This window comes from Asterias rubens, chromosome 17, assembly GCF_902459465.1.
Source record: "Asterias rubens chromosome 17, eAstRub1.3, whole genome shotgun sequence".
In the NCBI taxonomy this organism is placed as follows: Eukaryota; Metazoa; Echinodermata; class Asteroidea; order Forcipulatida; family Asteriidae; genus Asterias; species Asterias rubens.
The window spans coordinates 1318653-1345295 of record NC_047078.1 but is presented as its reverse complement, the minus strand read 5'-3'; the positions used below and the strand labels follow the sequence as shown (position 1 = coordinate 1345295).

Sequence of the window (26643 nt, the reverse complement as noted above, 5' to 3'; positions counted from 1 at the left end):
TAACAACAGCAACAAAAACATCAACAATAAACTACAAACAAAAACTACATCTACAACTTCAAAAAACCCACTGAACAACAGCAACAAAAACAGTAGCAACAACAAAATAATAACTTAATTTAGAACAAGACGAAAATACAGTCACTGTTTGACGGTGATAAACCTTGCGACAGTTTATCTCACAATTGATGGCCAGTTTCAGAATACATGAATGTAGTGGAAAAAACTTGCGCAACCAGACTTTGTATTGATTTGTTGGGGGCACTAAGAGGAGTAAAGTCATAATAATTGGGGCCTAATTTTAATTTTGAAATCAAAGCACTCATTTTGCGATTCCAGTTAGATGATTTCATTTGGTTTAGAGTAGGGACGTGGGCAAGAGTGAACCTTTAATTCCTTATGACGCATTTTAACATGTGACTTAGTTTTCTAAAGCCAGCGCTTGGTGGCGCACTCTTTTGTTACCAAACAAATCAATGGTTTTAAGACATAGGATTTCAGCCTTTTTGGTACATTTTCGTTGACGCTCCGGTTTTTCAATTTTAGTTTATAAATTACCAGGTGCTTTCAATTTACAGAAATACAAGTTCCATTTACACGCTTAAAAATACAAAATTTGTTTAAAATACTCATGTTTTCTTGTCCATTACCAGCCCGAATTAATTATCATGAGAACTGGCATGCTGATAATTTTTAAAATATAATTTACAATAAAACAGTGGCTCTCAAAATACAGCACCCTCGTGTGACGTCACATTACAACAGTATAGCGCCCTCTTGTGACGTTTTGTGATCTCGATCAGGTAGCGGCAGTGGTGCTGCTCATGCTATCTAGCCCTGCAAGCTGATTGTGTTCATTCTTTTTCCTCTGTAAGCAAACAAAGAAAAGAAAATAGATACCGTGTCCATTATCCTGAAGACGAACAGAGTATGTTGGTCAGACTGTCGAGCCGACACCGGTGCAGGAGATCATGTGACCCCCCCTTCTCGGAGATTCGGTGCCCCTCCCCCCCCACTCTCCATACGGCAAGCTGTGTCTACAAACTTCATCTCAAAACGCCCACTTTTTAATCATCCTCTTCGAGTCAATGTTAATTTCCTATGAGGTGACAGAATCTCCGGTGGACAGAACTCCTTGGGATGGACACCAACGGCTCTTTTCAGAGCCAACACTCACACAAAAGATTATTTATACACATGTACATTTTAAAGTAGGCCTACATGGAAATATTTGTCAAGTTGAATTGAATTGAATTGAATTATGAGAGGTTTTCATACATGGTTGTACCCGTAAGTTTATTTAACAATTTTAATTCTTATTTTTTCACACCATGAAAGGCTTCAAACCTCACTTATTATCATTACATTGATTACTGGTTATCGATTATGACTAGGCACAATTTGTAAAGACCAACATGGAAGAACACATGAAGTAATATGTTTTATGGAGATTGCCTCATTGATTATCGAATATCGATTACGACTGATTGAGCGATTCCTACCTCTTCTCTTGCAGAGTCATCTGCGATTTTGAGTTCTTCATATCGATACAAAGCATCACGCAGAGGTTGAAGCATGGTAGAGTCCAAAGCTACGAAAACCTAGTAACAAGAGACAACATTTGAAAAACCTAGATAAAAGACGCGAAACTTAGTACAAGAGACAAACACCTATTTAAAACAGACGAAACTTACTGAAAGCAGACGAAAACCTAGTTAAAACAGACGAAAACTTGTTACCAGAGACGAAAACCTAGTTAAAAGGCACATAACCTAGTTCAAGAGACGATAAACCAAGTTTAACGAAACGAAACATTTAATGGTTAATAAGACGATGACAAAAGCCCGATTGCACGAGACGCAAACCCAGTGAAAGAAATATTGAGGTTAGGTGTCATGGGACACAAATGACACGTTCACCAATTTTGCTCTGTATGTGATTTTTTAGATGTTGAGAACAATAATGGGGAACATAGTTGACAGTCTAACTATCTCAGCTGTAATGGGTGGTGGAGGTTCTTTCACACAATAATACACTTTAAAGGCAGTGGACACTATTGGTAATTGTCAAAGACTAGCCTTCACAGTTGGTGTATCTCAACATATGCATAACATAAACCTGTCACAATTTGAGCTCAATCGGTCATCGAACTTACGAGATAACTATGAAAGAAAAAACCACCCTTGTCACACGAAGTTGCGTACGTTTAGATGGTTGATTTCCAGACCTCAAGTTCTTAATCTGGGGTATTGAAATCAAATTCGTGGAAAATTACTTCTTTCTCGAAAACTATGGCACTTCAGAGGGAGCCGTTTCTCACAATGTTTAATACTATCAACCTCTCCCCATTACTCGTCACCAAGTAAGGTTTTATGCTAATAAATATTTTGAGTAATTACCCAAAGTGTCCACTGCCTTTAATGTACTATTTGAAAATGACAGTGCAGCACGAGTTTTTTCTTAAAGTAATGCATCATAAATGTTAGGTTTCTCTGATCGAAGACTACTAGCACTCACCGAAGCTACGACCTCAAACATCGGGATTAAGACGAACTTAATGAAACCAATCTGGGAGGTTGGCTTGGTGACCTTGTCTCGGTCCATGAAGGATGCTACAGGAAGACCTTCCATCTTCTCACGGTCACTCTGAGTCAAGTGAAGAAGAAGGGAAGAGATTAAAGATGACGTCAAGATACAAACTGTATATGTACATAAAGCACAATTTAGTTGCACCGCATAAAGAGTGTATAACTGACCTGGGACTGTTTTTTGTTATAATACACCTTTCGTTAATTACGTGATCTTTCATTTTTTGTTCTTTTAAAATAACCATTTAAAAATAATATCTTTTTTCGCCAATTATGTATTAAAATTAGACGGTGTGTCCCATTAAACAAAACGTTCTGCTTTAGAGGCATTATAAAATTGGGCCCTGATGGTATCTGACGGGCCAATTTTCATAGAGCTACTTAAACACAAAACAAAAAGGTAAGTACACTCAGAGTAAGATTTCCAGCCAAATATGATTGTGCAATCTGTGACTGGTATCTTGCTGCTTACTTTTGCTTGGCAATAATTATTTTCTGCTTGTGCATCTCTGTAAATTTGGACACAGGCCTTTACAGTAGTAAATTCATATTCATATTGTACCTGCATGAAGTACTCTTCCAGTAGGCAATCAACCCACGGCTCAGAGACTTCGATCGGACGGACTTCATTGGAGATATCGCAGCATTTGATGAGCAGCATCTTTAACTGTGTGAAGAAGGATTCAAACGGAGACAAATATAAACCATTTATATGCCCGCCGTCCTGTTTCGGTCATTGGCCAGTGGCCAATTTATAACCGAAACAGTTATTGGTTACGAAAGCACCCTTGGTAAGGATGTGAGCAAGGGAAACTATGGTGTGTTGAGATAACCAAATCCAGTATTAACAAAAATTGCATTAAAGGCAGTGGACACTATTGGTAATTACTCAAAATAATTATTAACATAGAACCTTTCTTGGTGACAAGTAATGGGGAGAGGTTGATGGTATGAACATTGTGAGAAACGGCTCCCTCTGAAGTGCCATAGTTTTCGAGAAAAATGTAATTTCCGCGAATTTGATTTCGAGACCTCAGATTTAGAATTTGAGGTCTCGAAATCAACCATCTAAACGCACACAACTTCGTTTGACAAGGGTGTTTTTCCTTTCATTATTATCTCGCAAGTTCGATGACCGATTAAGCTCAAATTTCCACAGGTTTGTTATTTTATACATGTGTTGAGATACACCAACTGTGAAGGCTAGTCTTTGACAATTACCAATAGTGTCCACTGCCTTTAATAAAAAGTCAAATTTATTACATTTCCAACTAAAATGAAAAATATAGAGATAAAAATACTGACGTAGTTGAGATGTTCTTCGTTGGAAATCTCGAATCCATTCTTCACGTACTTCTTGAACTGATCCAGAATCTCGCTATGGCGTGCCATATCAGTTGCCAGGATCAACATGATGACGCCCTGTAAGGATGACGTCATAGGTCAAAGGTTAACTGGTAACCGTTTTTATCAGAGGTCATGGGTTTTAAGAAACCAAGCACAATTTGACTAATAAGACCGCACCAGGGCCCTATTTCATAGAACTGCAAGCTGCTATAAGAGCCAAGTAATTTTATGCTTAGCGGAATATGGTTACTAACTAAAACACCATAACAAATTGTGACTGGTATCCTGCTCATTTCTGTTTAGAAGACCATTTTTCAGCAATATTTTCTGCATAAGCAGCTTTATGAAATTGGTAATGAATATCAAAATGTGCATATTTGAAGCAGCACATTGATCTAGTGAGAGCCCTCTGTTAAATACGCTTTAACTCATTGTGTTATAAAACGCCTTGGAACAAGACTATAACCACACGTTTTAGTTACCTGTCGGATAGTCTTGAACTTGTCTTGGTCCACGTTGGCGAAGATGTTACACTCAGGATTACTGATGATCTTGAAGGCGACAGCACAATGGTGGTTCTCCAGAGGGGAGATGTCGTTGTATCGAATAGCCAAGTCGGTCCGTGCATTGATTTGGTATCTATGGAAGACAATTCAGTTCAATTCAATAATTGATTTATCCATTAAAAAGATAAAAATGGAAAATTTACATGTCAAAATATTGATAAAAAGCTCCAAAACGGAACACTTAAAAATATAGAAATGATGATAAAACTATGATTTACAGATACACCGACGAAAGATAAGTTAAAACACAAAAGAACTAAACAGAAACGCCACATAATTTTATGCAAAAACTGCCCAAACTTTTCCGCTCCCACAAGCCACAGGATAAAAATAATAATCAGTAAAACCAATTTAGAGTCAATACATAACTCTAACTGACTAAGGTACCAATGAATTAAGATAGCGTGTGGTTTTACATTGGATGCTACGGAGTCTTTTCCCTGACCTCATGAAATAATAATAATGGCTCAAGGGATGGTTCAGTTATTTTCCAATGATTTCACCGGCCTTAGACAATAGCCTCCATTACACACAATTAATGAAACAGTAATCACTTATAAGTTTTTGAGGCATTGTATCGTGAGGTATCAATGTGTATGTAGTTGTATTTCGTATGTTTACTGTGTATTGCCTGATATATTATTTTCAAATAAAAAATAAATAAACAAATAAATAAATATAGGGTTATAGTTCTTTGGGAACTGTGGAAGTGTCGTGGCCGAGCGGTTAAGAGCACCGAATTCAAACTCTGGTGTTTCTGATCAGCAGAGTGTGGGTTCGAATCCCCAGCCGTGACACCTGTGTCCTTAAGCAAGACACATTACCATTGCTTCGTCCTTCGGATGGGACGTAAAGCCGTTGGTCCCATGTGTTGTTTAAACGCATGTAAAAGAACCCAGTGCACTTGTCGAAAAGAGAAGGGGTTCGCCCCGGTGTTCCTGGCTGAATTGGCAGCATATTGCGCCACAGCACCTTGTAAACCATTACATTGTGCTTAAGGATTAGGTCTTATATTATCTCAAAAATCGCCCCCACTCCTTGCAGTAATAATACCTGGCGCTTTGTATCCTTTGGCAAAAGGCGCGTTATAAATACGGTTATTATTTAACTAGGTCCTTCTTCCTATTCTACTGCCGCACAGTATATTAATCAATCAAAGGTATTCTATAGGGCACCAAATCAAAATTTTACTCTAAAAAGGTGCTGAGGCATGGTTGAATGGTTAGTAAGCCTGCTGGAAGAAGCATATTCCACATTTTTGGGACATCATGGGCATTATGGAGAACGATAATTCACAATACTTTAGACGTGAAAATCCTGTTCTATCACCCCCATTCTGAAACAACTACACTGGCTCCCTATCTCTCAACGAATCATCTTCAAGCTGATGCTCATTGTCCACAAAGCTCTAAATGGCAAGGCTCCCCACTATATTTCTGAACTGCTTCAAGTTTACACTCCATCAAGGAATCTTCGATCAAGTTCCATGCTTCTCCTCATTGAACCCAAGTCTCGACACTCATGGGGTGACAGGTCTTTTTCTTCAGCCGCGCCACGCATCTGGAACTCTCTACCACTTAATCTTCGATCTTGTGTTTGTACCTCAAAATTCAAGTCTCTTCTCAAAACTTATCTTATGTCACAGGTTTTCAATGACTAATTTTGTTGTGTCTGTTTTTCGTTGTGTTTTGTTTTTGTTTTTTGTTTTGGTTTTACTGCGCCTTGAACACCCAGCAGGGTGGATATGTGCGCATTACAAGTCTTATTATTATTATTTATTATTATTATAAATATACATGCATATTCATACGTGTTGTTATATCCCGGATGGTCGAGATCATGACACAAGGCGGCCGTCAGGAGAATTCCAAGCTCCATCCGGGACAGCGTTGACCCCAGGTCACACAGATGGATCATGCCGTACATCATTTGAGTCACACAGAAACAATGGCGGAAATTATGGAATGGGTTTCGACGGTAGTTCTCTTGGACACAAAGCTGGAATTGAGAAACAATAACATTTAACATACATCAGAGATACAAAGTCGCGTTGGTCATAATGCCTAATGTTATAAACATGTATATTTCTATTATATTATTTGGTTGTCAGACCAATGCAAGTACTCTAAGAAAAGCGAACTATCACTGTATATAGCCACATAAACCGAAATTGGAGGACAAAGAGGTTTAAGATGTAAGAGGAAGCCCTCACGTAGGAACTGAAAATATAATTCAAATAGTGCCCCCCCCCCCGGGCTGGATTCGAACCTTGGTCTTAAGGAAGGCAAGGAATGCTACCACTACGCAAACCTGGCAAAAGATACTGTTATGCCGTGTTCAAATGATAGTGACGTTTTTTCGGTTTAAAGACCCTGGACACCATCGGTATTTTTTTTTTCAAAGACCAATCTTCTCACTTTGTGTATCTCACAACATATATATATATAAATTTATACATATGCACAAAATAACAGGCCTGTGAACATTTGAACTCATTTGGTCGTCGAAGTTGCGAAGAAAAAACACCATTGTCACTGCTTTCAGAAGCTTGACTTCGATACCTCAGCTGAGGTATCCAATTCAATTCAAATATTTTAGTGAGAAATTACTTTTTTTCTCAAAAACTACACTTCAGAGAGAGCCGTTTCTTGCAATGTTTAATACCATCAACAACTCTCCGTTGCTTGTACCAGTATTAATTACCAATAGTGTCCACTGCATTTAGGGTATTAATGTAAGAGCCAGAGCCACGCACTCGGCCCTTGTTGATCATTAATTATTTCCAATGCAATGATTAATTAAGCAAACGTACCAGGAAACGTTTTAGCACCAGTGTGTCGATGCTAAACTCTTCAACCAAACCAAGCTCATGGTACATGTGCTCCAGAAGACACAACATCTGCAACAAAAAGTAAACAAAAAAAGTTGAAAATTCAGAGACAACCTAGGGCTAATTTCACAGATCTGCTGAAGCACAAAACAATAATTGGTATAAGACACTTCTCTAGAATTGCAAGGGTCGTTGGTTCGAATCCCACCCGAGTAATATGCCTGTGATATGTTTTCACAGGACTTGGGAAAGTACTGAGTATACAGTGCTAACATGCATCGGTATCAAAACCAAAATTAATACTCTTTAGAGTCCCCGATGCAAATTTAACATCTATCACAAAACAATAAGCACAACAACATCATGCTTATCAGAATAATTGCCAGCCAAAATATCCTGTATGTGCAAACTGTGACTAATATCCTGCTTATTTTTGCTCAGCAGAAAATTTGTATTAGGCCCCGATCGATCATAAACCGCTTAAATTATATACTACAGTCGAAGACACACCATCCAGGTCAAGTTCAAGCCCAAGTTAAATTTTTAGTCCAAGTTCGAATACAAGTCAGAATTATCGTTAGCAGGGGTCATGGTTGTGTACACATCATGCGGTTACAGTTTTTACACATTTGTATAACCTTGACATCGCTAGTTCAACTTGTATTCCATGTGTGAATGACCATTACCAAATGAATAATGCAAAATATTAAAAACACATCGATGTCACGAACGTTTTTCTATGTTTGGAACTATAATGGGGTTTCCTTGATGCGCTCTTTTGAGAAAGAAAAAGAGATAGTAAAACAACTCTTGTGGCACTGAAAATTAGTCTTGGCTGAGTATTCCACAACAAGAAGTTCGGTTAATTCAATTTCACCGATGAGTGAAGCACTACAGGTCCTGTGTTCGTTAAGTCACAATGTTAACACAAAATAGAGAAAAGTCTTATTTGATAAATATCAAAATGCTTATACCTCATTCGATTCCCAATGCCAGATATCAAACGCTGGTTTCTTCAGATACTCGATTGTTTCCTGGGACAAGGTGTACTGACGTAAGGAAGAAGAGGAAGAAAAACAAACTAGGCATGTGAGTTTGATGCATTATGTAAGCAAGTAAAGGTATGTCCGCCTAGGTACAAAAGTGTACATGTAGAGTATCAAAGAACAAACTAAATATTATAATAAGAGGAAGAAAAACCAGCTAGACATGTGAGTTTGATGCATAATGTAAGCAAGTGCGGGTATCTCCGCCTAGGTACAAAGGTGTACCTGTATAGAGTATCAAAGAACAATAGGCCCTATAATACGAAGAAGAAGAGGAAGAGAAATAAACTAGACATGCGAGTTATGCAGAATGTTAGCGAAGGGTATCGTCTAGGTACAAAGGTGTACCTGTAGAGTATCAAAGAACAAACAGTATTTATAAAAAGAAGAAGAGGAAGAGAAATAAACTAGACATGCGAGTTATGCAGAATGTTAGCGAAGGGTATATCCGCCTAGGTACAACGGTGTACTTTTAGAGTATCAAAGAACAAACAGAAAAAGAAGAGGAAGAAAGCAAACTAGACATGCGAGTTTGATGCATTATGTAAGCAAATAAGGGTATGTCCGCCTAGGAACAAAGGTGCACCTTTAGAGTATCTAAGACAAGAAAAAGAAGAGGGAAATAAACTAGACATGCGAGTTATGCATAATGTAAGCGAAAGGCATTGCACTTGAGCACAAGTGTTTTTACGCTACATACGAAGTGCGGACGTGAGAACAGAGTTCTACATAATTTATATAATTGAAACACAATGTGGACTTACACTTGTCCACACAGTGTTATATACAGTGTCGGAGAATAGGATTTTCCTTAGGTGTACAGAACAAAGGAATGTCCACAGAGTGACTGCAACTAAAGCTGAGAGTATGCAGAGCATTGACCAAAATTACGGAAAGGTAAAACAAAACGATAAAAACATTGCGCCAAAAACAAAATTATTACAAAATAATTGGTATAAATTGAAATTATATTATGACAATTATTGTTACCTTGTGATATTTGGGTACGTCACGTCTGGCAACTATCTTCTTCTCATCCCCTTCCGGGATGGCACATTTACAGAACAGAGCGTGCCGACTGCAAAAAATAGTCATCAGGAAAATAATAGAACAAAAATCCTTAAAAAATCAGGAATCACCTGGAAAATAATAGTCAAGTTTAAAGGCAGTGACACTTTTGGAAAATGACTTCTTTCTCGAAAACGACTTTACTTCAGAGGGAGCAGTTTCTCACATTGTTTTATACTATCAACAGCTCTCCATTACTCGATACCAAATAAGTTTTTATGCAGCAATTATTTTAAGGAACTACCAAAAGTATCCAGTGTCTTTAAAGGCAGTGGACACAAAATAATGGTAATTATTCGAAATAATTATTAACATAAAACCTTTCTTGATTACGAGTAATGGGGAGAGGTTGACACTAAAACATTGTGAGAAACGGCTCCCTCTGAAGTGACGTATAGTTTTCGAGAAAGAAGTAATTTTCCACGAATTTGATTTCGAGACCTCAGATTTAGAATTTGAGGTCTCGAAATCAAGCATCTGAAAGCACACAACTTCGTGTGAGCATGGTGCGACAAGGGTGTTTTTTCTTTCATTAATATCTATTAATATAACTTCGACGACCGAATATTATCTTCGACGACCGATTGAGCTCAAATTTTCACAGATGTGTTATTTTATGCATATGTTGAGATACAGCAACTGTGAATTAGTCTTTGACAAATTATTACCAATAGTGTCAAGTGGCTTTAAAACAAACATAATTTGAAAGGCACCTTTTAAATCGATTGAAAGATTGCTTGTTATTGGTATTCAGCTGTTGTTTGCTTACCCTGAAAGTGACGAGGAAATTCGGCTGGTAATCCCAATTTATCAAGGAGGAAATTACATGCTAAGCAAATTTGTGTGCTAAGCAGCTCTATGAAATTGGGCCCAGATACTAGGGAGGTTTAGCTGCACGTTACGCACGCAAAAACGTGAACGTCAGAAATTGTGTTGTTTCTAGGTGACGTTGCAACTTTGGGCGTGTTTCATGCTCACGTACACACCTGACGTGAGAAACGGTAACTTTACAAATGCTAAAAACGTGAGATTAAATTTCTGACATTCACGTTCACTCTTTGCTCGCGTAACGCGCAGTTACACCTCCCTTATGTGAAGGCACTCAAACGTAAAATAGTCAAGACTTGAGTGTCTTTCCAAGAAACTTAATACGAGGTACAACTAATTAATTTCTAATTGAAGGCCACATACGCCCGAAAATACTCTTTAGAAATATTGCCGTCTATAACAATACAAAACTAATTCCTTAGTGTACTAATTAGGGATGAAGCTATTTACATTAAAAAAAAAGAGTTTTACCTCTTGGCACTCAACAATTCGTCCTTCAGGTTACGTAATTCCACCTTGCATTTCTCAATCTCGATTGCCTTGAGGCCTTCCACTGCAAAACAACAACAACAACAACAGCAACAACAACATCAACAACAACAAACAATAAAATAAACAGTCACTATAGCAGTGAACAACGGAAGAAGAAAGATGCTAAGAGATAAAGACAGGTATTGGCTTTATATGTATACAAATGTAAACCGGATTTAACTAGGAGTCTCCAGGACCGTGAAGCGCATGTGAAATGAATGGGAGGTCAAAGGTGATTATGAACAACAACTGTAAGCAATACAACCAACAGTCGAAAGTCAAAGGGAAGAAATATGCGAAGAGAGAGACAGTTGGAGATAATTTAAGTTATCAGCAGTTTGCTTCGTGTGTCACGACAATTCATATTACAAATTCACAATTAGTATCTCAAAATGTTCAATTTCATATCCAATAAAGGCTTAAAGACACTGGACACTATTTGTCAAAGACCAGTCTTGTCACTTGGTGTGTCGCAATAATATGCATAAAATAAAAAAACTGTGAAAATTTGAGCTCAATTTGTCGTCTAAATTGCGAGATAACTATAAAAGAAAAAACACCCTTGTCACACAAAGTTGTGTGCTTTCAGATGCTTTTAAGATTTCGAGACCTCAAATTCTAAATCTGAGGTCTCGAAATCAAATTCTTTGAAAAATACTTCTTTCTCGAAAAACTACGTCATTTCAGAGGGAGCCATTTCTCACGATGTTTTATACTAATAATAATAATAACCCGTTTTTATATAGCGCTTTTCACACCCGGAGGGCGTCCCAAAGCGCTTCACATTATTACCCCTGGTCACTGGGCCTTAAATCACTCCTGTAAACCATCTCAACTCCCTGGTGGGGAGTATGCAGCCTGTGCAACATTAATATGCGCTACTCGGCTAAATCAATCACAAGAACCATCTCTGCCCTCACAGGTACCCATTTACCCCTGGGTGGAGAGAAGCAATTATAGTTAAGTGTCTTGCTCAGGGACACAAGTGTCATGACCGGGATTCGAACCCACACTCTGCTGAACAGAAGCACCAGAGCTTGAATTCGGTGCTCTTATCCGCTCGGCCACGACACCCCACTATCAACCTCTCCCCATTACTCGTTACCAAGTGAGGTTTTTATTTTGAGTAATTACCAATAGTGTCCAATGCCTTTAAGTGTTTTCAACATCCATGATAACTTTCAATGCATTTGAAATAGAAGGGGTGAAGGGTTATATAATACAATGATTTCTACTCACTTTCCTTCTTCTTCTCTATAATTGCAATTCTTGAAGTCAGCTCCTCTTTAAGCTCATTGACCCCGAGGGCTCTTTGAGAACGAGAGATAGAGACAAGTAAACTTAAGTTGTCATGACAACGAATTGAATTTTTCCAGACGTCCTCTCGAGTCCAATAAAGAGCCATTAGGCTTAAAAGATGGCCAATTCTTCTTGGGAATTATTTATTTTAGTTGCTTGTTCTGCTGAGTAATGTTTTTTTATTTCCAGCTCAAAATGCAACAGACGGGCAGATGGATTGCTCTTCTAAACCATTCAATAGAAGGTGATTAAGGTTTCCGACGTCATCGGTTACCAGGTAACCAAGGAATGTGTTTTCTTGAAAGATGTGCCCATGTCATTTCAGTGTTACCAGGGCCAAGTTTCACAGAGCTGCTTAAGCAGAAAAAATGTTTTTTCAAGCAGAAATTAGTAGGATCCACAAATTGTAAAAGTGACATGGAAGTTTGGCCGGTAACCCGATTCCGGTGAGCGAAATAATTGTGTTATGCTTCTACTTTCTTAGCTTATAAACAGCTCTATTAAATTAGGCCCAAATACACAGAGGGACATATTAATACACATATTTTACAATCTTGATAGATATACGGTACCTCATGAGGTAAAGTGTACACTGCATCAAATTGCATCAGTTGTGACGTTACTTTCCAAACATTAACGCCATCATTGAGAGAAAAGCAAGCCCCATAATAAATTGGCTAATGAGAGTTGCGCGTACAGCGCATACACACGTGCAAGACTCAATTTAGAATTGGCCTGACCTAAGTAATGATCTATTTTAATCTGTGATCTGAATCCAGGTCAATTCTGATTTTTTCTTTTAGAGCGCAGTTCACCGAGCGATTGCATGTATTTTGTTTACTTACTTGTTAAACTGTTCGGCTACTTGAGTAATGACGCCATACATCATGGCGTCTTCTCGACCTTTGACACAAAAAAGAAACACAGTTATTTTGACTTCTTATGATGTTTTAGATGAATTCAACTATTCTCATCAATGGGAAACGTTTATTTGAAGACACTAGGTGGCAGCACACTTACCAGGTTAATACGTTGCTCTTTTGGTAATGTGCGCCTGCTCAGAACTACGTCCGTAAACAGTGAAAAATTACCTGGTAAGTCTGCTGCCACCTAGCGCCCAAAAAGGTTCCATTGTTATAAAACTATAATTTTCAGTCTCACTATTTACCTTGCGGTACCTCCTCTGCTTCAGTTGCGAGTACTCTGTACGGTGTGCTGGAGGAAGAAAACATAACATCAAGATAAGAAGAACAAAACGTTTTTACAAAAACCTCCATTACTACCGGTAAGTCAATTATTTTATTCCACTGTTTTCTATAAAGTGCAATGCATGATAGACTTTCATTTACTTAAGAAGGGGATCAGATCACAGAGTTGTGTATTTTGTAGTATTATTTGTAATAATAATAGTAATAATAATATTTACTTTTTGCTGAGGTTGTAAAACATTTTCTTTATGTTTTTAAAGATCACCGAAAAAGCTAAACTTTTTCAACACTACTCGTAACACTTACCTTGATGTGTTTGCAGGCATTCCCGAACAGACACTGACAAGAGCGCCATCTACGTCCTTCAGCGAGATAGTTGCTTTCCTTACGGATGAACAAAATGAAGGATCTTTAATTGTCACGAATGGTCTGTTGTTGTGAAGATTATAGGCTGTATCCGAAACTACACAGCACTTTACAACTTTGCCGGGTAGGGGGGCACTGTGTGTAGCTTCACAGCAGCCGGATAATGAGTTCAACTTCCAGGGTAGATTGAGTACATTTATGGATTTGAAAAATACTTTTGCTTTATTTAGAGTTCTCGTCAATATGCCGTTTTATGTGCATGCGCCTCACAGACATTATATCACGGCATCTTCGGAAACGATTATTACAGCAAAATCAATCAAGCTCCCAATAATGTTTACTATGCTGTATTTTACGTGTAACTATTAAAGCCAGGTTTTATATAGTTGTGTAACACATTGCATCATAATCAGCCTACCATAATGGCTGTCAGTGTTGCTTGGACCCAGATTTCGCCCAGAAACCTTTGCGCGCCGATCATGCGCATTGGGACGGGCTATGGGCTTTTGGTTTACACCACATGCACACATTCAACCTGTTTGTAGATCCTATTGTGGGGTTCCGCTATTGTTGTTTTATTATTCCGGTTTCTGAAGAATTCCCTTATGGGGTCCATGAAGAATTTATATTGTGGGGTCCATTGTTCCATTGTCTAAAAGACCCCACAAGGGTATTCCCGTAACCCCAACTTACTTGCTAACCCCAGCAGCTGCTGCTAATAGGTCCTGCACATCCTTAGAGCTACATCTCCTACCGAATATCACCTACAGAGAATGAGAAAAGATGCAAACCTTAAGGACATTGATGGTGATGCGGTTTATATTTCCTTATACATCTTCAGTTGTGACTCCTATGTACGACAAGTAGTTAGTTTATCAGAAACTACTGGACCCAGAATATTGAATGGTCAACGTTTTTTTTTTTTTTTCGTTCGTTCGCCCCGGTGCCTATCCTGTATAAACAACTTTTGGTAATTGCTCAAAAGAACTATTAGCATAAAACCTTACTTGGTAACGAGTAATGGGGAAAGGTTGATCGTATAAAACATTGTGAGAAACGGCTCCCTCTGAAGTGACATAGTTTTCGAGAAAGAAGTAATTTTCAACGAATTCGATTTCGAGACCTTAATTTTAGAATTAATTTGAGATCTCGAAATCAACCATCTAAAACTTAAAGCACACAACTACGTGTGACAAGGGTATTTTTTCGAACAAAATTGATCAATAGTTGAGCTCAAATTTTCACAGGTTTGTTAATTTGGCATAACAATTATGTTGAGATACACCAAGTGAGAAGACTGATCTTTGACAATTACCAAGAGTGTCCAGTGTCTAGGCAATTGAAGTATACCTTTGATTTAAAAAAACGGTCGATTGGTTAAATCCAATAAATAGATATACACAATACTACAACTAACATCTCAAAAATGTCGCACACACTTCAGATATATATTATAAAACGGACGTGTGGAAGCGCCATCTGCAAAATGAAAACGGCCTTGCCCTTTCCCTTGCGGGCCTGCAACAGGCCTCTCGCTGAAGGGTTTCAAAGGCATACAGACTACACACTATCTTCATCAACGACCCTGTATAAGGAAAGATTGTATGCAGAAAGATAAAGCAAGGACACCCAGCAGTTAGTCGCTGATTTTATCAGGAATTCTCCCTCTAATAAAAATGTAAGCAATAAAGCTTGGATTAAAAACAAAATTGAATTCCAGCTGTTTCTGCTGATAGACCCTATCTAATACAGACAAGGTCACCATGAAGAAATAAGATTGTCTTAAAGACAGTGGACACTATTGGTATAACTGTCAAAGACCAGTCTTCTTACTTGGTGTATCTCAACATACATAACATAACAAACCTGTGAAAATTTGAGCTTGATTGGTCATCGGAGTTGCGAAATAACTATGAAAGAAAGAAAAAAACCTTGTCACACGAAGTTGTGTGCTTTTAGATGCTTGATTTCGAGACCTCAAATTCTAAATCTGAGGTCTCGAAATCAAATTCGTGGAAAATTACTTATTTCTCGAAAACTACGTCACTTCAGATGGAGCTGTTTTTCTTATGTTTTATACTATCAACCTCCCCCCATTACTCGTTACCAAAAAGGTTTTATGCCAATAATGATTTTACATCGGTGTATATGGGTAAAAACAAAAAATTAATATTCTTTATCCCCGATGCAAATTTAACATTTATTAAATAATGATTTTGATTACCAATAGTGTCCAACGCCTTTAATTGCCATGGCAACTGAAATCAGTTAATTTACTTTGGAGGTCTCTTGTCTATATCAAATTCTCGGGTTTATCAAAACTCGTCAAGTTCGTTTGTCCATCACAGAAATGGGCCTGACAGTACAAGTGATGGGGGGGGGGGGGGCTTTAATACGCGCTTAGCCGTCTCACCATTGACACCATGCAATTCCTCTGGGGGAAATTACGATAACCTTAATACAAAATAATGTCCACTTACAAAATATTGGTTGTAACCTGTGCTTTACGATTAGTTAGCACCCTTTTTCTCAATCAATTTATCGGTACAATCACAACCAAGAAGGAACATCGGAAACAAACACGCAAATTGAAACGAACAAGATACCAAAGTTGTATTTATGTACACCCGCACAACGGTGTTGATATGGTATGTGTCTTTCGTCTGTGTAATTTTAACAACTTCTCCACCTTGTAAAGAAACATAATATACCTTTATCACCCTATCACCATCTTGGTCATGTTCCCTGTTTCAAATAACAGTAATGAATGCTAACATTCATTGCGCAAACATGGCACCAGATTATTGGTTCGTCCAGCCTCAGTTAGGTTACAATGAGTTTGAATGAAGTAAAATCAAGATGGCCTCACCGTGATAAAGGTATATTCAGCCTTGTGCTGCAGTTTTTTTTTTTTTTATGAACTAAAATGAATGAATGAATGAATGAATGAATGATTTAACGATATACCCTTCATTCAGGCGTAAACAATAACAAGGATGTTATACACAATACTGGAATATCTTTCTCTCAGGGTTCATTTTGCACCGCGACCGGAAACAAAAAACAATCCCCGTATAATATGACATCCAACAAGGTCTCTACACATCCTCCCGAGGGAGCGAAAAATTTGAATAAAGTATAACAGATATAGAGAGGAAGGGGGGTGGGGGTGGTGAGAGAAAGATTTGTTCTTGAGAGAGGAATAGAGGCTATACGCTTGTCATTCTAGGGCACTTAAAGATGCATCCTCACTTCAAAGGTGGAGGACTGTATGAACAACCTTTCCGCACCATGAACAGCAAATAAAAATTATGTATTGTTAGTAATGCAAGACGAATTTAAACATGATAATTATGAACGATACCATAAGAGTGAAATAGTATTAATTCCTGTTGGGCGCAACGCTCCCGTGATTTACCTACAGCCAAACAAAACACTTTCTCAAGACACACAATACCGTTCACCGTTTTTTTTCAATTTTCAAACCAAGGATCTTTAAACGGGTGACGACTAACCCATAAATTAACTTTTAATCGGGTGAAAGGCTCGACACATAAAATATTCACAAACTATGTGAAGGTTCCCCTGGCTGGCAATATAGCAGACTACGAGTTGCATTGCTATCCGATGTATTACATACATCATACACATAATAGCTTTAGAACAGTAGAGTGGTACATTCGGAGGGACGTAAATATTTAGACTGGCCTAGTCGGGAGTGATATAAACATTTACAATGTCCAATTAATTGTAAATTCAGAGTGACTATGTAGACTGGCCAAGTTGAAGGCTACATCATCCAGAGTGACACAACATTGCCCATTAGAAGTGAAATAGACATTTTAAGGCCGTCTCCAAATTGGCGGTTACGGCTAAAAACCATTTTGAAAACAATTTTTGTTGTAACATTGGCTATTCTAAACGGCTCCAAAGCAAGGGTCTCAAGGCCGTGCTTCCTTGTGGAAATTGAATTGAAAACCACGCATCTCCGCGGGAAGGGGTGGATCAATTCAAAATAGGGAAATCCTGGAAAAAGGAAAGAAAAAGAAGGAGGAAATTGTCACTTTGTGCCTTTCAATTGATTTTTTTGTTGATTTTTTTTCGTAGTGCTTTTCAATGGACATATTTACCCTTCTTCTAAATCCATTCAAAAAATGGCCGGTGAATCAATTTTCTTTTGGATGGCAGAAAAAAAAATGCCCGGGGTGAATCTGGTTGCAAACCGAATGTTCACGAAGAACGTTGAAGAAAGAGATGTTGCATCTTGACGAGCAGAGTGTTGTACCCAAATCTCCATCGAGCGAAGCACTTAAGCGTAACATTAGCATTGTATTCTTAATTTAATTAATTGCGCCCCAAACAAGGCTTAAAGGCACTCTCGGTAAGGGGCTACAAGATGAAAAAGAAAAAGATGAAAATAATAATAATGATATTAATGAAGTATTGATGATATTCTCCGTCATTCAGAACTAAAATAACGAGTTTATAAACTGAACAACTGGACTTACTATTTTTGGTGAAGTGCTGCTAGTTTATAAGGTAAAAACAAAAGAACTAAAAGCACGACAGAGACAATTCCATTGTTTAGTTCATACAATCTTTCAATACTAATGAAGTATTTAAAAGGCACTGAACACGTTTGGTAATTGTCAAGGACCAGTATTCTCACTTGGTGTATCCCAACATTTGGTCTCAATTGTTCATTGAAGTTGCAAGAAAATGATAAATGAAAACTTTCACCCTTGTACAAAATAGTGTGCTTTCAGATAGGAATAAAAGGCTTCCGTTTTGTTATTTTAGTGAGAAATTGAAAAACTACGTTACTTCAGAGGGAGCCGTTTCTCACAATGTTTTATACTATCAACAGCTCTCCATTGCACGCTCGATACCAAGTAAGGTTTTATGCTTATATATATTTTGAGTAATTACCAAACGTGTACAGTGCCTTTAAAGCGCCGGTATTCGTCTCAAAAAAGACGTTCATGGCGCTCGCTCGTGATACAAATAAACAGTAAATCACTAAGGGAAGGTGCAGGTAGGAGTTTATATTCCTCTTAAAATAGTCTAGATTGTAGAAACATGCATAAGGCATGGAGCTCCCAAGAGACAGTTCGTGGAATAAAGCTGTTGTAATGGCTCTTTGTTCCACATGTCAATAAAGGAAGAAAGAGAAATTAAAAGGTATTGTTTCACTCAAATGAATATTAATTGAAAACAAAAAGCCCATAGTTTAGTTTAATCCAACTCAGAACAACCTTTGCATTTTACAACTCTGATAAATATTTCAAAATTAATGGGGTAAAATTAAAGGTAGGGCGTAGAGTATAATCAAACCATTAATACCACTTGCCGGGTAGATTTTGTTCTTATAAGGGAACTGTCTTGCTGTATAATCTTAAAGCAAGACAGTTCTTTTAAGCTCCCGAGATCCGGAAATCTACTCCGCGGTAAGAACAAACCTGGCAAGTGTAGCGTTACCGCAAACCAAAAATATAATATATCCGGGTTTTTTCTTCATCACAGTGTTCCCTTCCTTGAAGCCAATTGATAATACGTGGAATAATGAATAAAAAGGTTAATACCATAGCAAGGTTCTTTTTAATGGAGACGGTTCTAGATAACTCCATTTCTGGAAACCAGTCCAGGAGAACGTTCGCGATAATAACTTGGCACACTGCCAGCCGGGATTATTGCATGGAATTATTATTACAATCGGCAACGTTATAAGGACAATTTTCACGAGAAATGCTTTTTCCAAAGAAATAGCTGATTAAACAAAAATATTTTGTTTTAAGTTAGGCATACATATCCAGGTTTAAAGACACTGGACACTATTGGTAAATTGTCAGAGACCAGTCATCTCACTAGGTGTATCGCAACATATGCATAGAAATAACAAACCTGTGAAAATTTAAGCTCAATATTATTGGGCGTCGAAGTTGCGAGATAATAATGAAAGAAACAACACCCTTGTCTGATTTCGAGACCTCAAAATCAAATTTTGATGTCTCAAAATCAAATTCCAGGAAAAATACTTCTTTCTCGAAAACTTACTTCATATATGCAATCAACATTGCTTGTTACACCAAGTAAGGTTTTGTGCTTATTATTGTTTTGAGTAATTACCAATAGTGTCCAGTGCCTTTAAGGGTTCGTTGCGTAGGAAGGGCATGGGACGTTATGTACGCGGGTTCCTATTGACATGTACAGTAAGGAGTAATGAATGTATTGTGAATGGGCACTGGCTGCATTTTTTTTAAGCAAATGACACTCGAAAGCTTAGACGGAAATACCTATTTAGGGGGTACGGTATTCCTATAGTTTATTGTTGGTTTCGTTTTCGTTGAAATGCGATCGTGACGTGCATAACAAATTGTTTTTAACCCAGGGTCACTTTATGGTTATGAGGGTTGTATATTAGTAATAACACTAAATAATACAAATACTAAATAACAATTTGTAAGGATGTTTTACATACGTTTCTCAAGTAGATAACAGGTATTTAATTCATAACTCATAATTGTTTCTTTAGAAACTTCAAGTATTTACATATAAAGAAAATGTCAGGAGATGGTAAAGATGTTATTAAAGTTCAACTTGTTGCTTCAAACGATGTGTCCACCATGTCTAAATCTTGTAGCTCTCACATATTGATGCTTGTTAAAAATCAGCATAAAGTGTCGGTTATGTGCCAAATATTGGTTACCCGCAGCACCGTATGTGTTGTTACGAAGCACCTCAAGTGCCGTTTTTATCCGGACAAATAGGTGGTGGTTTTTAAGTGCAACAGGTGCAAATCATTTTCACATTGTAGATATGGGTGAGTTTTGAGCTGGTGTTTGATAGTGTATACTGTATTGCATTACCTAATAAGAAACACGACTCACACGCAACACTCATTATTTTCTACGACCAAGAACAATCAACCGCCTTTTCTGTTAGGTTGCACGATCAATCACTTAAGGAAAAAACAATTTAACCTGTCAAGAAACATCCCACAAACTTAATGGTCTATCTAACAACGGCTACGTGCGAACCCAGTGGAAGAGTGCATTCAGGTCAACCATTGTACGTGTATTATTAATTTTATGTATGCTCAAAATATAACTCCGGGTTAGAATTTACCCGGACTTGGATCACATTTCTGACCAATTTCTGAGTCAGTATGACCCTGAATCTGTTCAAAATGACCCAGAAAAGGGTCAAAGAGCGGTCGGCATGAAGCACTTCCCAAGAGTGTACAACATTATAAGTGTCTTGTAGTGTTTTTTGTATTGTTGTATGGTAAAAATTAAACTTATGTCATTTTTTGCAAACTGGATTAATTCAAGACCAAAATGAATTTCCTAAAGTGAATAACAAATTGTATTGAAGTTGAAATTGACAATTTGTTTTTGTGATTTGATAGTGAAAGGGCACCAAGGTGTTTTCTCCTTGGTAAAGGGCACCTCTTCCAAAACCACTTCTCCGGGTCAGTCTCGCCCGGAGTTGACTAAAGCCTTCGATCTCCCGGGACGCGAATTTGTTTTTCCTTCAAAAATGGCTCTTTCCGTCAAAATTACGTCACAATGAAATTTGCCTGCTCTTTTACCGAATAATTGCAATGTCGTTTTGAAAAAAGAAAACTAGCTCCAGGGACAGGGAATCCGGATTCATTGCGACTCGAGAGAGGCCATGTTACACAGGGTTATTTCCACATGCAACTTTGAAGGCAACTGTGCGGCACCTAAATGTAGCTACATTTAGGTCAGGCTACATCTAGGTACATGTTTGTAGCTACATTTAGGTCAGCCTACATTTAGGGCTCGGGCTACTGTTAGGTGCCGCACAGGCAACCAACTGCTTGCAAAAAAGAACAGGGGTGGATTTCACAAAGGTAGTCCTAACTTAGGACTAGTCCTAGGCAATGCTAAGAGATAGGACTAGTCCTAAGTTAGGATGTCCTAACTTAGGACCTAGAGATAGGACTAGTCCTAAGTTAGGATGTCCTAACTTAGGACTAGTCCTATCTCTTAGCATTGCCTAGTCCTAACTTAGGACTAGTCCTATCTCTTAGCATTGCCTAGGACTAGTCCTAAGTTAGGACTACTTTTGTGAAATCCACCCCAGGACGGATATTTTTATAACACTGCCTTGCTTAACAAAATTATATCAAGAAGAAAGCATCAATTTTATGTAAATGTTTGTTTTAAATTTACATTTTGAATCTTTCTTCTTTGTTGCTGTTTTAATAGGAACCATTGGAAATTCAGCTTTTGGATTCGTTATAATAAACCATTTCGAAATACAATGAAATGAAATGAAATCAATGTTTTCTATTATATAATTGCCTGGAACTGGTTTCCTGGAAATTGCCCCGTCTGGTGTCCTTAGATGTATCTTGAGATGGTGTACGTGCACGCAACAAATGGCAACAGCATAAAACAACCATTGTGCATTTTTAAATGGTGTTTGAAGCTTTGCATGGTGTGTATAAATATTTAAAGTAAACTTGCGGGTAAAACTTTTGTGCATATTTATTTCATAATGAAATAACAGACTGTTTACGACAATACCTCTTTGATTGGAATAATAATTACCCCATTGGGAACATGCTACTGCGCTGTCGTTATTAATTGAAATGCTAATATTATTCAACCGTGCGTATATACTTTACCTACAAGTTCAAATCAAATTAAAGATCAACAGTACTTCAGAGAGAGAGAGAGAGAGACTAGTTTAATCAGCCGTTTCAGGATTCACGAAATAACTTGATGAAGATTAAAGGCACTGAACATAGTGGTAAAATACTCAAAATAATTGTCAGCATAACAACTACTTGCAACGGAGAGCTGTTGATAGTATAAAACATTATGAGAAACGGCTCCCTCTGAAGTAACATAGTTTTTGATAAAGGGGTAGTTTCTGACTCAAATAACAAAGGTGGAAGCGTTATAAAAGCAGGCTGGTGGAAGCGTTATAAAAGCAATGCAACAAGGGTGTTTTTCTGTCAATGTTCTCTTTCAAATTCAATGACCAATTGAGCCAAATTGCACAGGTTTGTTATTTTATGTATTATGTTAGGATACACAAAGTGGGAATATACTGGCATAAAAACTATTTTGGTACACGCAATGGATAGCTGATGTTGACAGTATCAAACATTGTGAGAATCGGCTCCTACTGGAGTAACGTAGTTTTTTTGAGAAAGAGGTAATTTCTCACTCATATAATAAAATACTTCAGCTGTAGCCTTTATTATGCATCTGAAAGCACACACATTTTGTACAAGAGATTTTTACTTTCATTTTGCTCCTTGCAAATTCGATAACCAATTGAGCCAAAATTTTCACAGGTTTGTGATTGCATGCACATGTTGGGATACACCAAGTGATCTTACTGATCTTAAACAACTATCAAACTGTAAAGTGTCTTAAATTTTCTCACTCACTATAATGAAATATTAGTCGGCCTGGGCGGGGGGGGGGGGGGTCGATTCTATGCGCGCTTCGGTTGGGGAGGGTTATTAAGGAAATAACTTATCAAGAGACTCATAAATTCATTCGATTCTTAAAAGCTTGATTATAAAGTTTTGTACCTCAACACCTTTAAAGTATAATATTACTATTTACTTTGGCAAGTATTAACATTTCTATTTGCTTCGGTGGGGGGGGGGGGGGGGGGGTAATAAGGAAACAACTTATCGAGAGACTCATGATTCGATTCTTAAAAGCTTGATTGTCAAATTTTCTACCTCAATACCTTTCTTACCTACAACGGCCTCTGTACACATTTCACGAGGGACTAGTCTGTTTGATGTACGTATATAAATTGCCCCATGCGAAGAGGCTGAGTAATTGCATTTTACATGCTGGGGTTTATCGACCGCCATCCTCCGCTCAGTCAGTGGACCGAACTGAACTTCTATTTTGATGGCCTTTCGAAGCAAGCAATCAGCAATGGAAACATCATCAGCGGCATACCTTTAAGACACTGGACACTGTTACTTATGGTCAAAGACCAATCTTTTCACTTGGTGTGTCTCAACATAATATGCATAAAATAACAAACCTGTGAAAATTTGGTCGTCGATGTTGCGAGATAATAATGAAATAAAAATCACCCTTGTCACACGAAAGTTGTGTGCTTTCAGGATGCTTGATTTTGAGACTTAAAAATCTATTTCTGAGGTCTCGAAATCAAAATCGTGGGAAATAACTTCTTTCTAAAAAAAAGTACGTTACTTCAGAGGGAGCAGTTTCTAACAATGTTTTATACCACCAACCTCTCCCCACTACTCGTTACCAAGTAAGGTTTCATGATAATAATTATTAATTTTTGAGTAATTACCAATAATGACCACTGCCATTAAATTGGTTGTGCCGTTTTGAGAGTATATTAGGGTCTTTGAAACGCAGTACACGACATCCATTGTCCAATATCAAAACAGAGAGTTATACATTCGCTCTTCAAACCCGTTTGAATGTTCATCGTCCAATATGAAAACAAAAGGTAGACATGTGCTGAACAAATCTGTGTAAATGTTGTCCAATATCGCTGTACAAACTTACGTGAATTATCAGTGTCCAATATCGACATAACAAAGTAGACATTCCATGTACAAACCCATAGAATGTGCGATGTCCAATAACATGTAGCAAACTCGACATTTGCTTTATACAATCATAAATTTACAATGTCCAATAATGAAGTAACCTATAAATATTGTATGTTTTACCTTTTGTTGCACACCATTTACGTCTAGATGAATGCACGCAGTGTTGTCCTTCTCGCGTGACGCAGCACCATTCCCCATTATTCTTCTTCTTTTAATAAAAATCAATCACTTGTTGGACGTTGAACCACGGAGAAGACCCGTGAAATAAAATTATATCATAAAAATTGTAAGATAATGATAAAACGCTGAGGCTAGAGTAGTCAACTTTCAAGAAACGATGTTTTCGGGGGAGGACACTATTGAAATAGATTACTAGTGCGCAAAGAGAACTTCGATAACACTTGATGCGTTTGAGATGCTCTCCCTGTCGCAGTTTCGCTGTTTCTAAAACATCTCAAGACTGTCCTCTTCAACTAAACACCGCATCTCTTACAAGCCACTGTTGCCATAGCAACTCATCAACTTACATCATGCTCCGATTTTTCGTGACTGTTTTACGTGCGTGCATCTAGTGCGCGGATTGTGTTTTTTTTCATCAAAATGCGAGTTCTGAGTATTCCCATGGCAACTAATCAGTTTTGTTGTCATGTGACATGTTTGCCCCGATATAGGGAGAGATAGTGAAGTGCGAGATTGGAAGGCTGTGGTGCGCATGCATGGTTGATAAACTGAGCCTATAGCATTGCACTGCACTGACAGGTTGTAAAACAATACAGATTTATCATAGAGTGTTCTGTAATAAATTAGGTGTAATTAATTATTTTCTGCCGTCGGAAACTGATATGACATCATGATGTGCTGGGTCACAGAATTTGCATAATATTTTGAATAATATAAACAATTCATTACATCTTGATTTATACATGGCCTGACTGCGTGTGTGCAACATTTGTAACTTTTGTGCCTTTTGTAGCAATGTCATTTCTTTTCTTCTTTTTCTTTTTTTTTTTTTGGGGGGGGGGGAGTAATAACGTTTCTTATATCTTATTTTTTATGTATTATATAGTATTTCTTATGTCTTAAGTCTTATGATGTGCTGATGGAGGTTGGATTGTTTAAGCAACGATGGTGGATATTCAAAATAAACACTAACACTAGTACTTTAGTTTTAGGCTTTTAGTGTTTTTTACTTCGCTTTTAAATAACTTGTCTCTATTTGTGACTTAACTTTGGCTGCTACCTAAGACTTTCAATTTGCTTTTGGTGATGCGCGTTGAGGCCCTTGAATATAAGGCACTCTATAAATATTTTCTTATTATTAATAAGACGAAAAATCACATCAAATGAAGCGTAACCAAATACTACATACTATTAAATACATAATGAAATTAACCACTTCAATAAATAGTAACGTTATATTTTACAATATTATACAATAACTACGATTTATTAGTTGTACGTGGTGCAAATAACGCAAACAGTCTCCAGGTTCCCATCATTTGAGTTTTATAGAATCTTGTGCAATGAATGTCAAATGAGGACTTTGACATAATACCGGTATCAAAAGTATAAAATGCATTTTAAGAAAAAAGAACGTGTTACTAAGTTAGTTTTATTACAAAGTGTTTCTTTTCTGTCAGAAAATTACTTCGATATCCAGTCTTGGTCAATAAACCCAATTCACCCAGAGCAGTGGCTCCACAGTGTGCAAAATCCATATTTAACTATATGTATTGACCTTATAGTTCTGAACAGACGAATGTGTGAACGATTTCTCTCATTATTAGAGATTGCCTGGAACACCCTGTCAGCTTGCTAATAGCCACATCCCGGTCAAAATGATGGGCCACCCATTCATATAACGTTATATAAAACCATTCCCTGGCCACTTCCAACTGACAATAAACATTGTCTCCCCGCCCTCGTCCCCCCCCCCCCCCCACACTCGACGTTGACTGTAAACCCAGAAGACCGGCAATCGGAGCCAACATTGAAAGGTGGCAGGGGGGGGGCAACGATTGTTTGTATGGCCGGAATTGTAGAATGGAGACACCACCAGCCTGGAACTGGTTGACTGTAAATGGCATCGTATGCCATGCCCCAATCATAGACTCGTGTTCCCCTTGGCAACCCATGCAATTAAGACGTTGCCGGCTCATTAGTTGAAGATGCTTTGTTGGGAAGGCCTCAAGCTCATTAAGACGTTTATAAGTCATCGGTTTCTCAGAAGCAAACAACAAGATACCACTGTCCTTGTGATCTTCCCAATTAACAAGATTCTAGACTTCGTATTTCGAATCCATCGTCTACTCTAACTCAAATGTTTGGTCAGGATTGGGGCACATCTCACCGCCCCTCGTTTGCTGACA

General features: G+C 37.8%; 1 protein-coding gene across 1 annotated transcript; it reads right to left on the bottom strand.

Annotated features, from left to right (window-relative positions):
• Positions 1-55: 55 nt before the first annotated feature.
• LOC117301447 (high affinity cGMP-specific 3',5'-cyclic phosphodiesterase 9A-like) lies at positions 56-24695 on the bottom strand. The gene is made up of 17 exons (XM_033785439.1): positions 24395-24695; positions 14371-14441; positions 13618-13695; positions 13272-13318; positions 12949-13006; positions 12044-12114; positions 10745-10826; positions 9368-9455; positions 8306-8380; positions 7314-7400; positions 6312-6499; positions 4418-4574; positions 3894-4010; positions 3151-3255; positions 2518-2646; positions 1503-1601; positions 56-868 (listed from the first exon to the last, which is right to left on the bottom strand). Exons 1-17 carry the CDS (start codon positions 24470-24472, stop codon positions 800-802), a joined length of 1599 nt encoding a protein of 532 aa, XP_033641330.1. The 5' UTR covers positions 24473-24695; the 3' UTR covers positions 56-799.
• Between the last annotated feature and the right edge of the window lie 1948 nt (positions 24696-26643).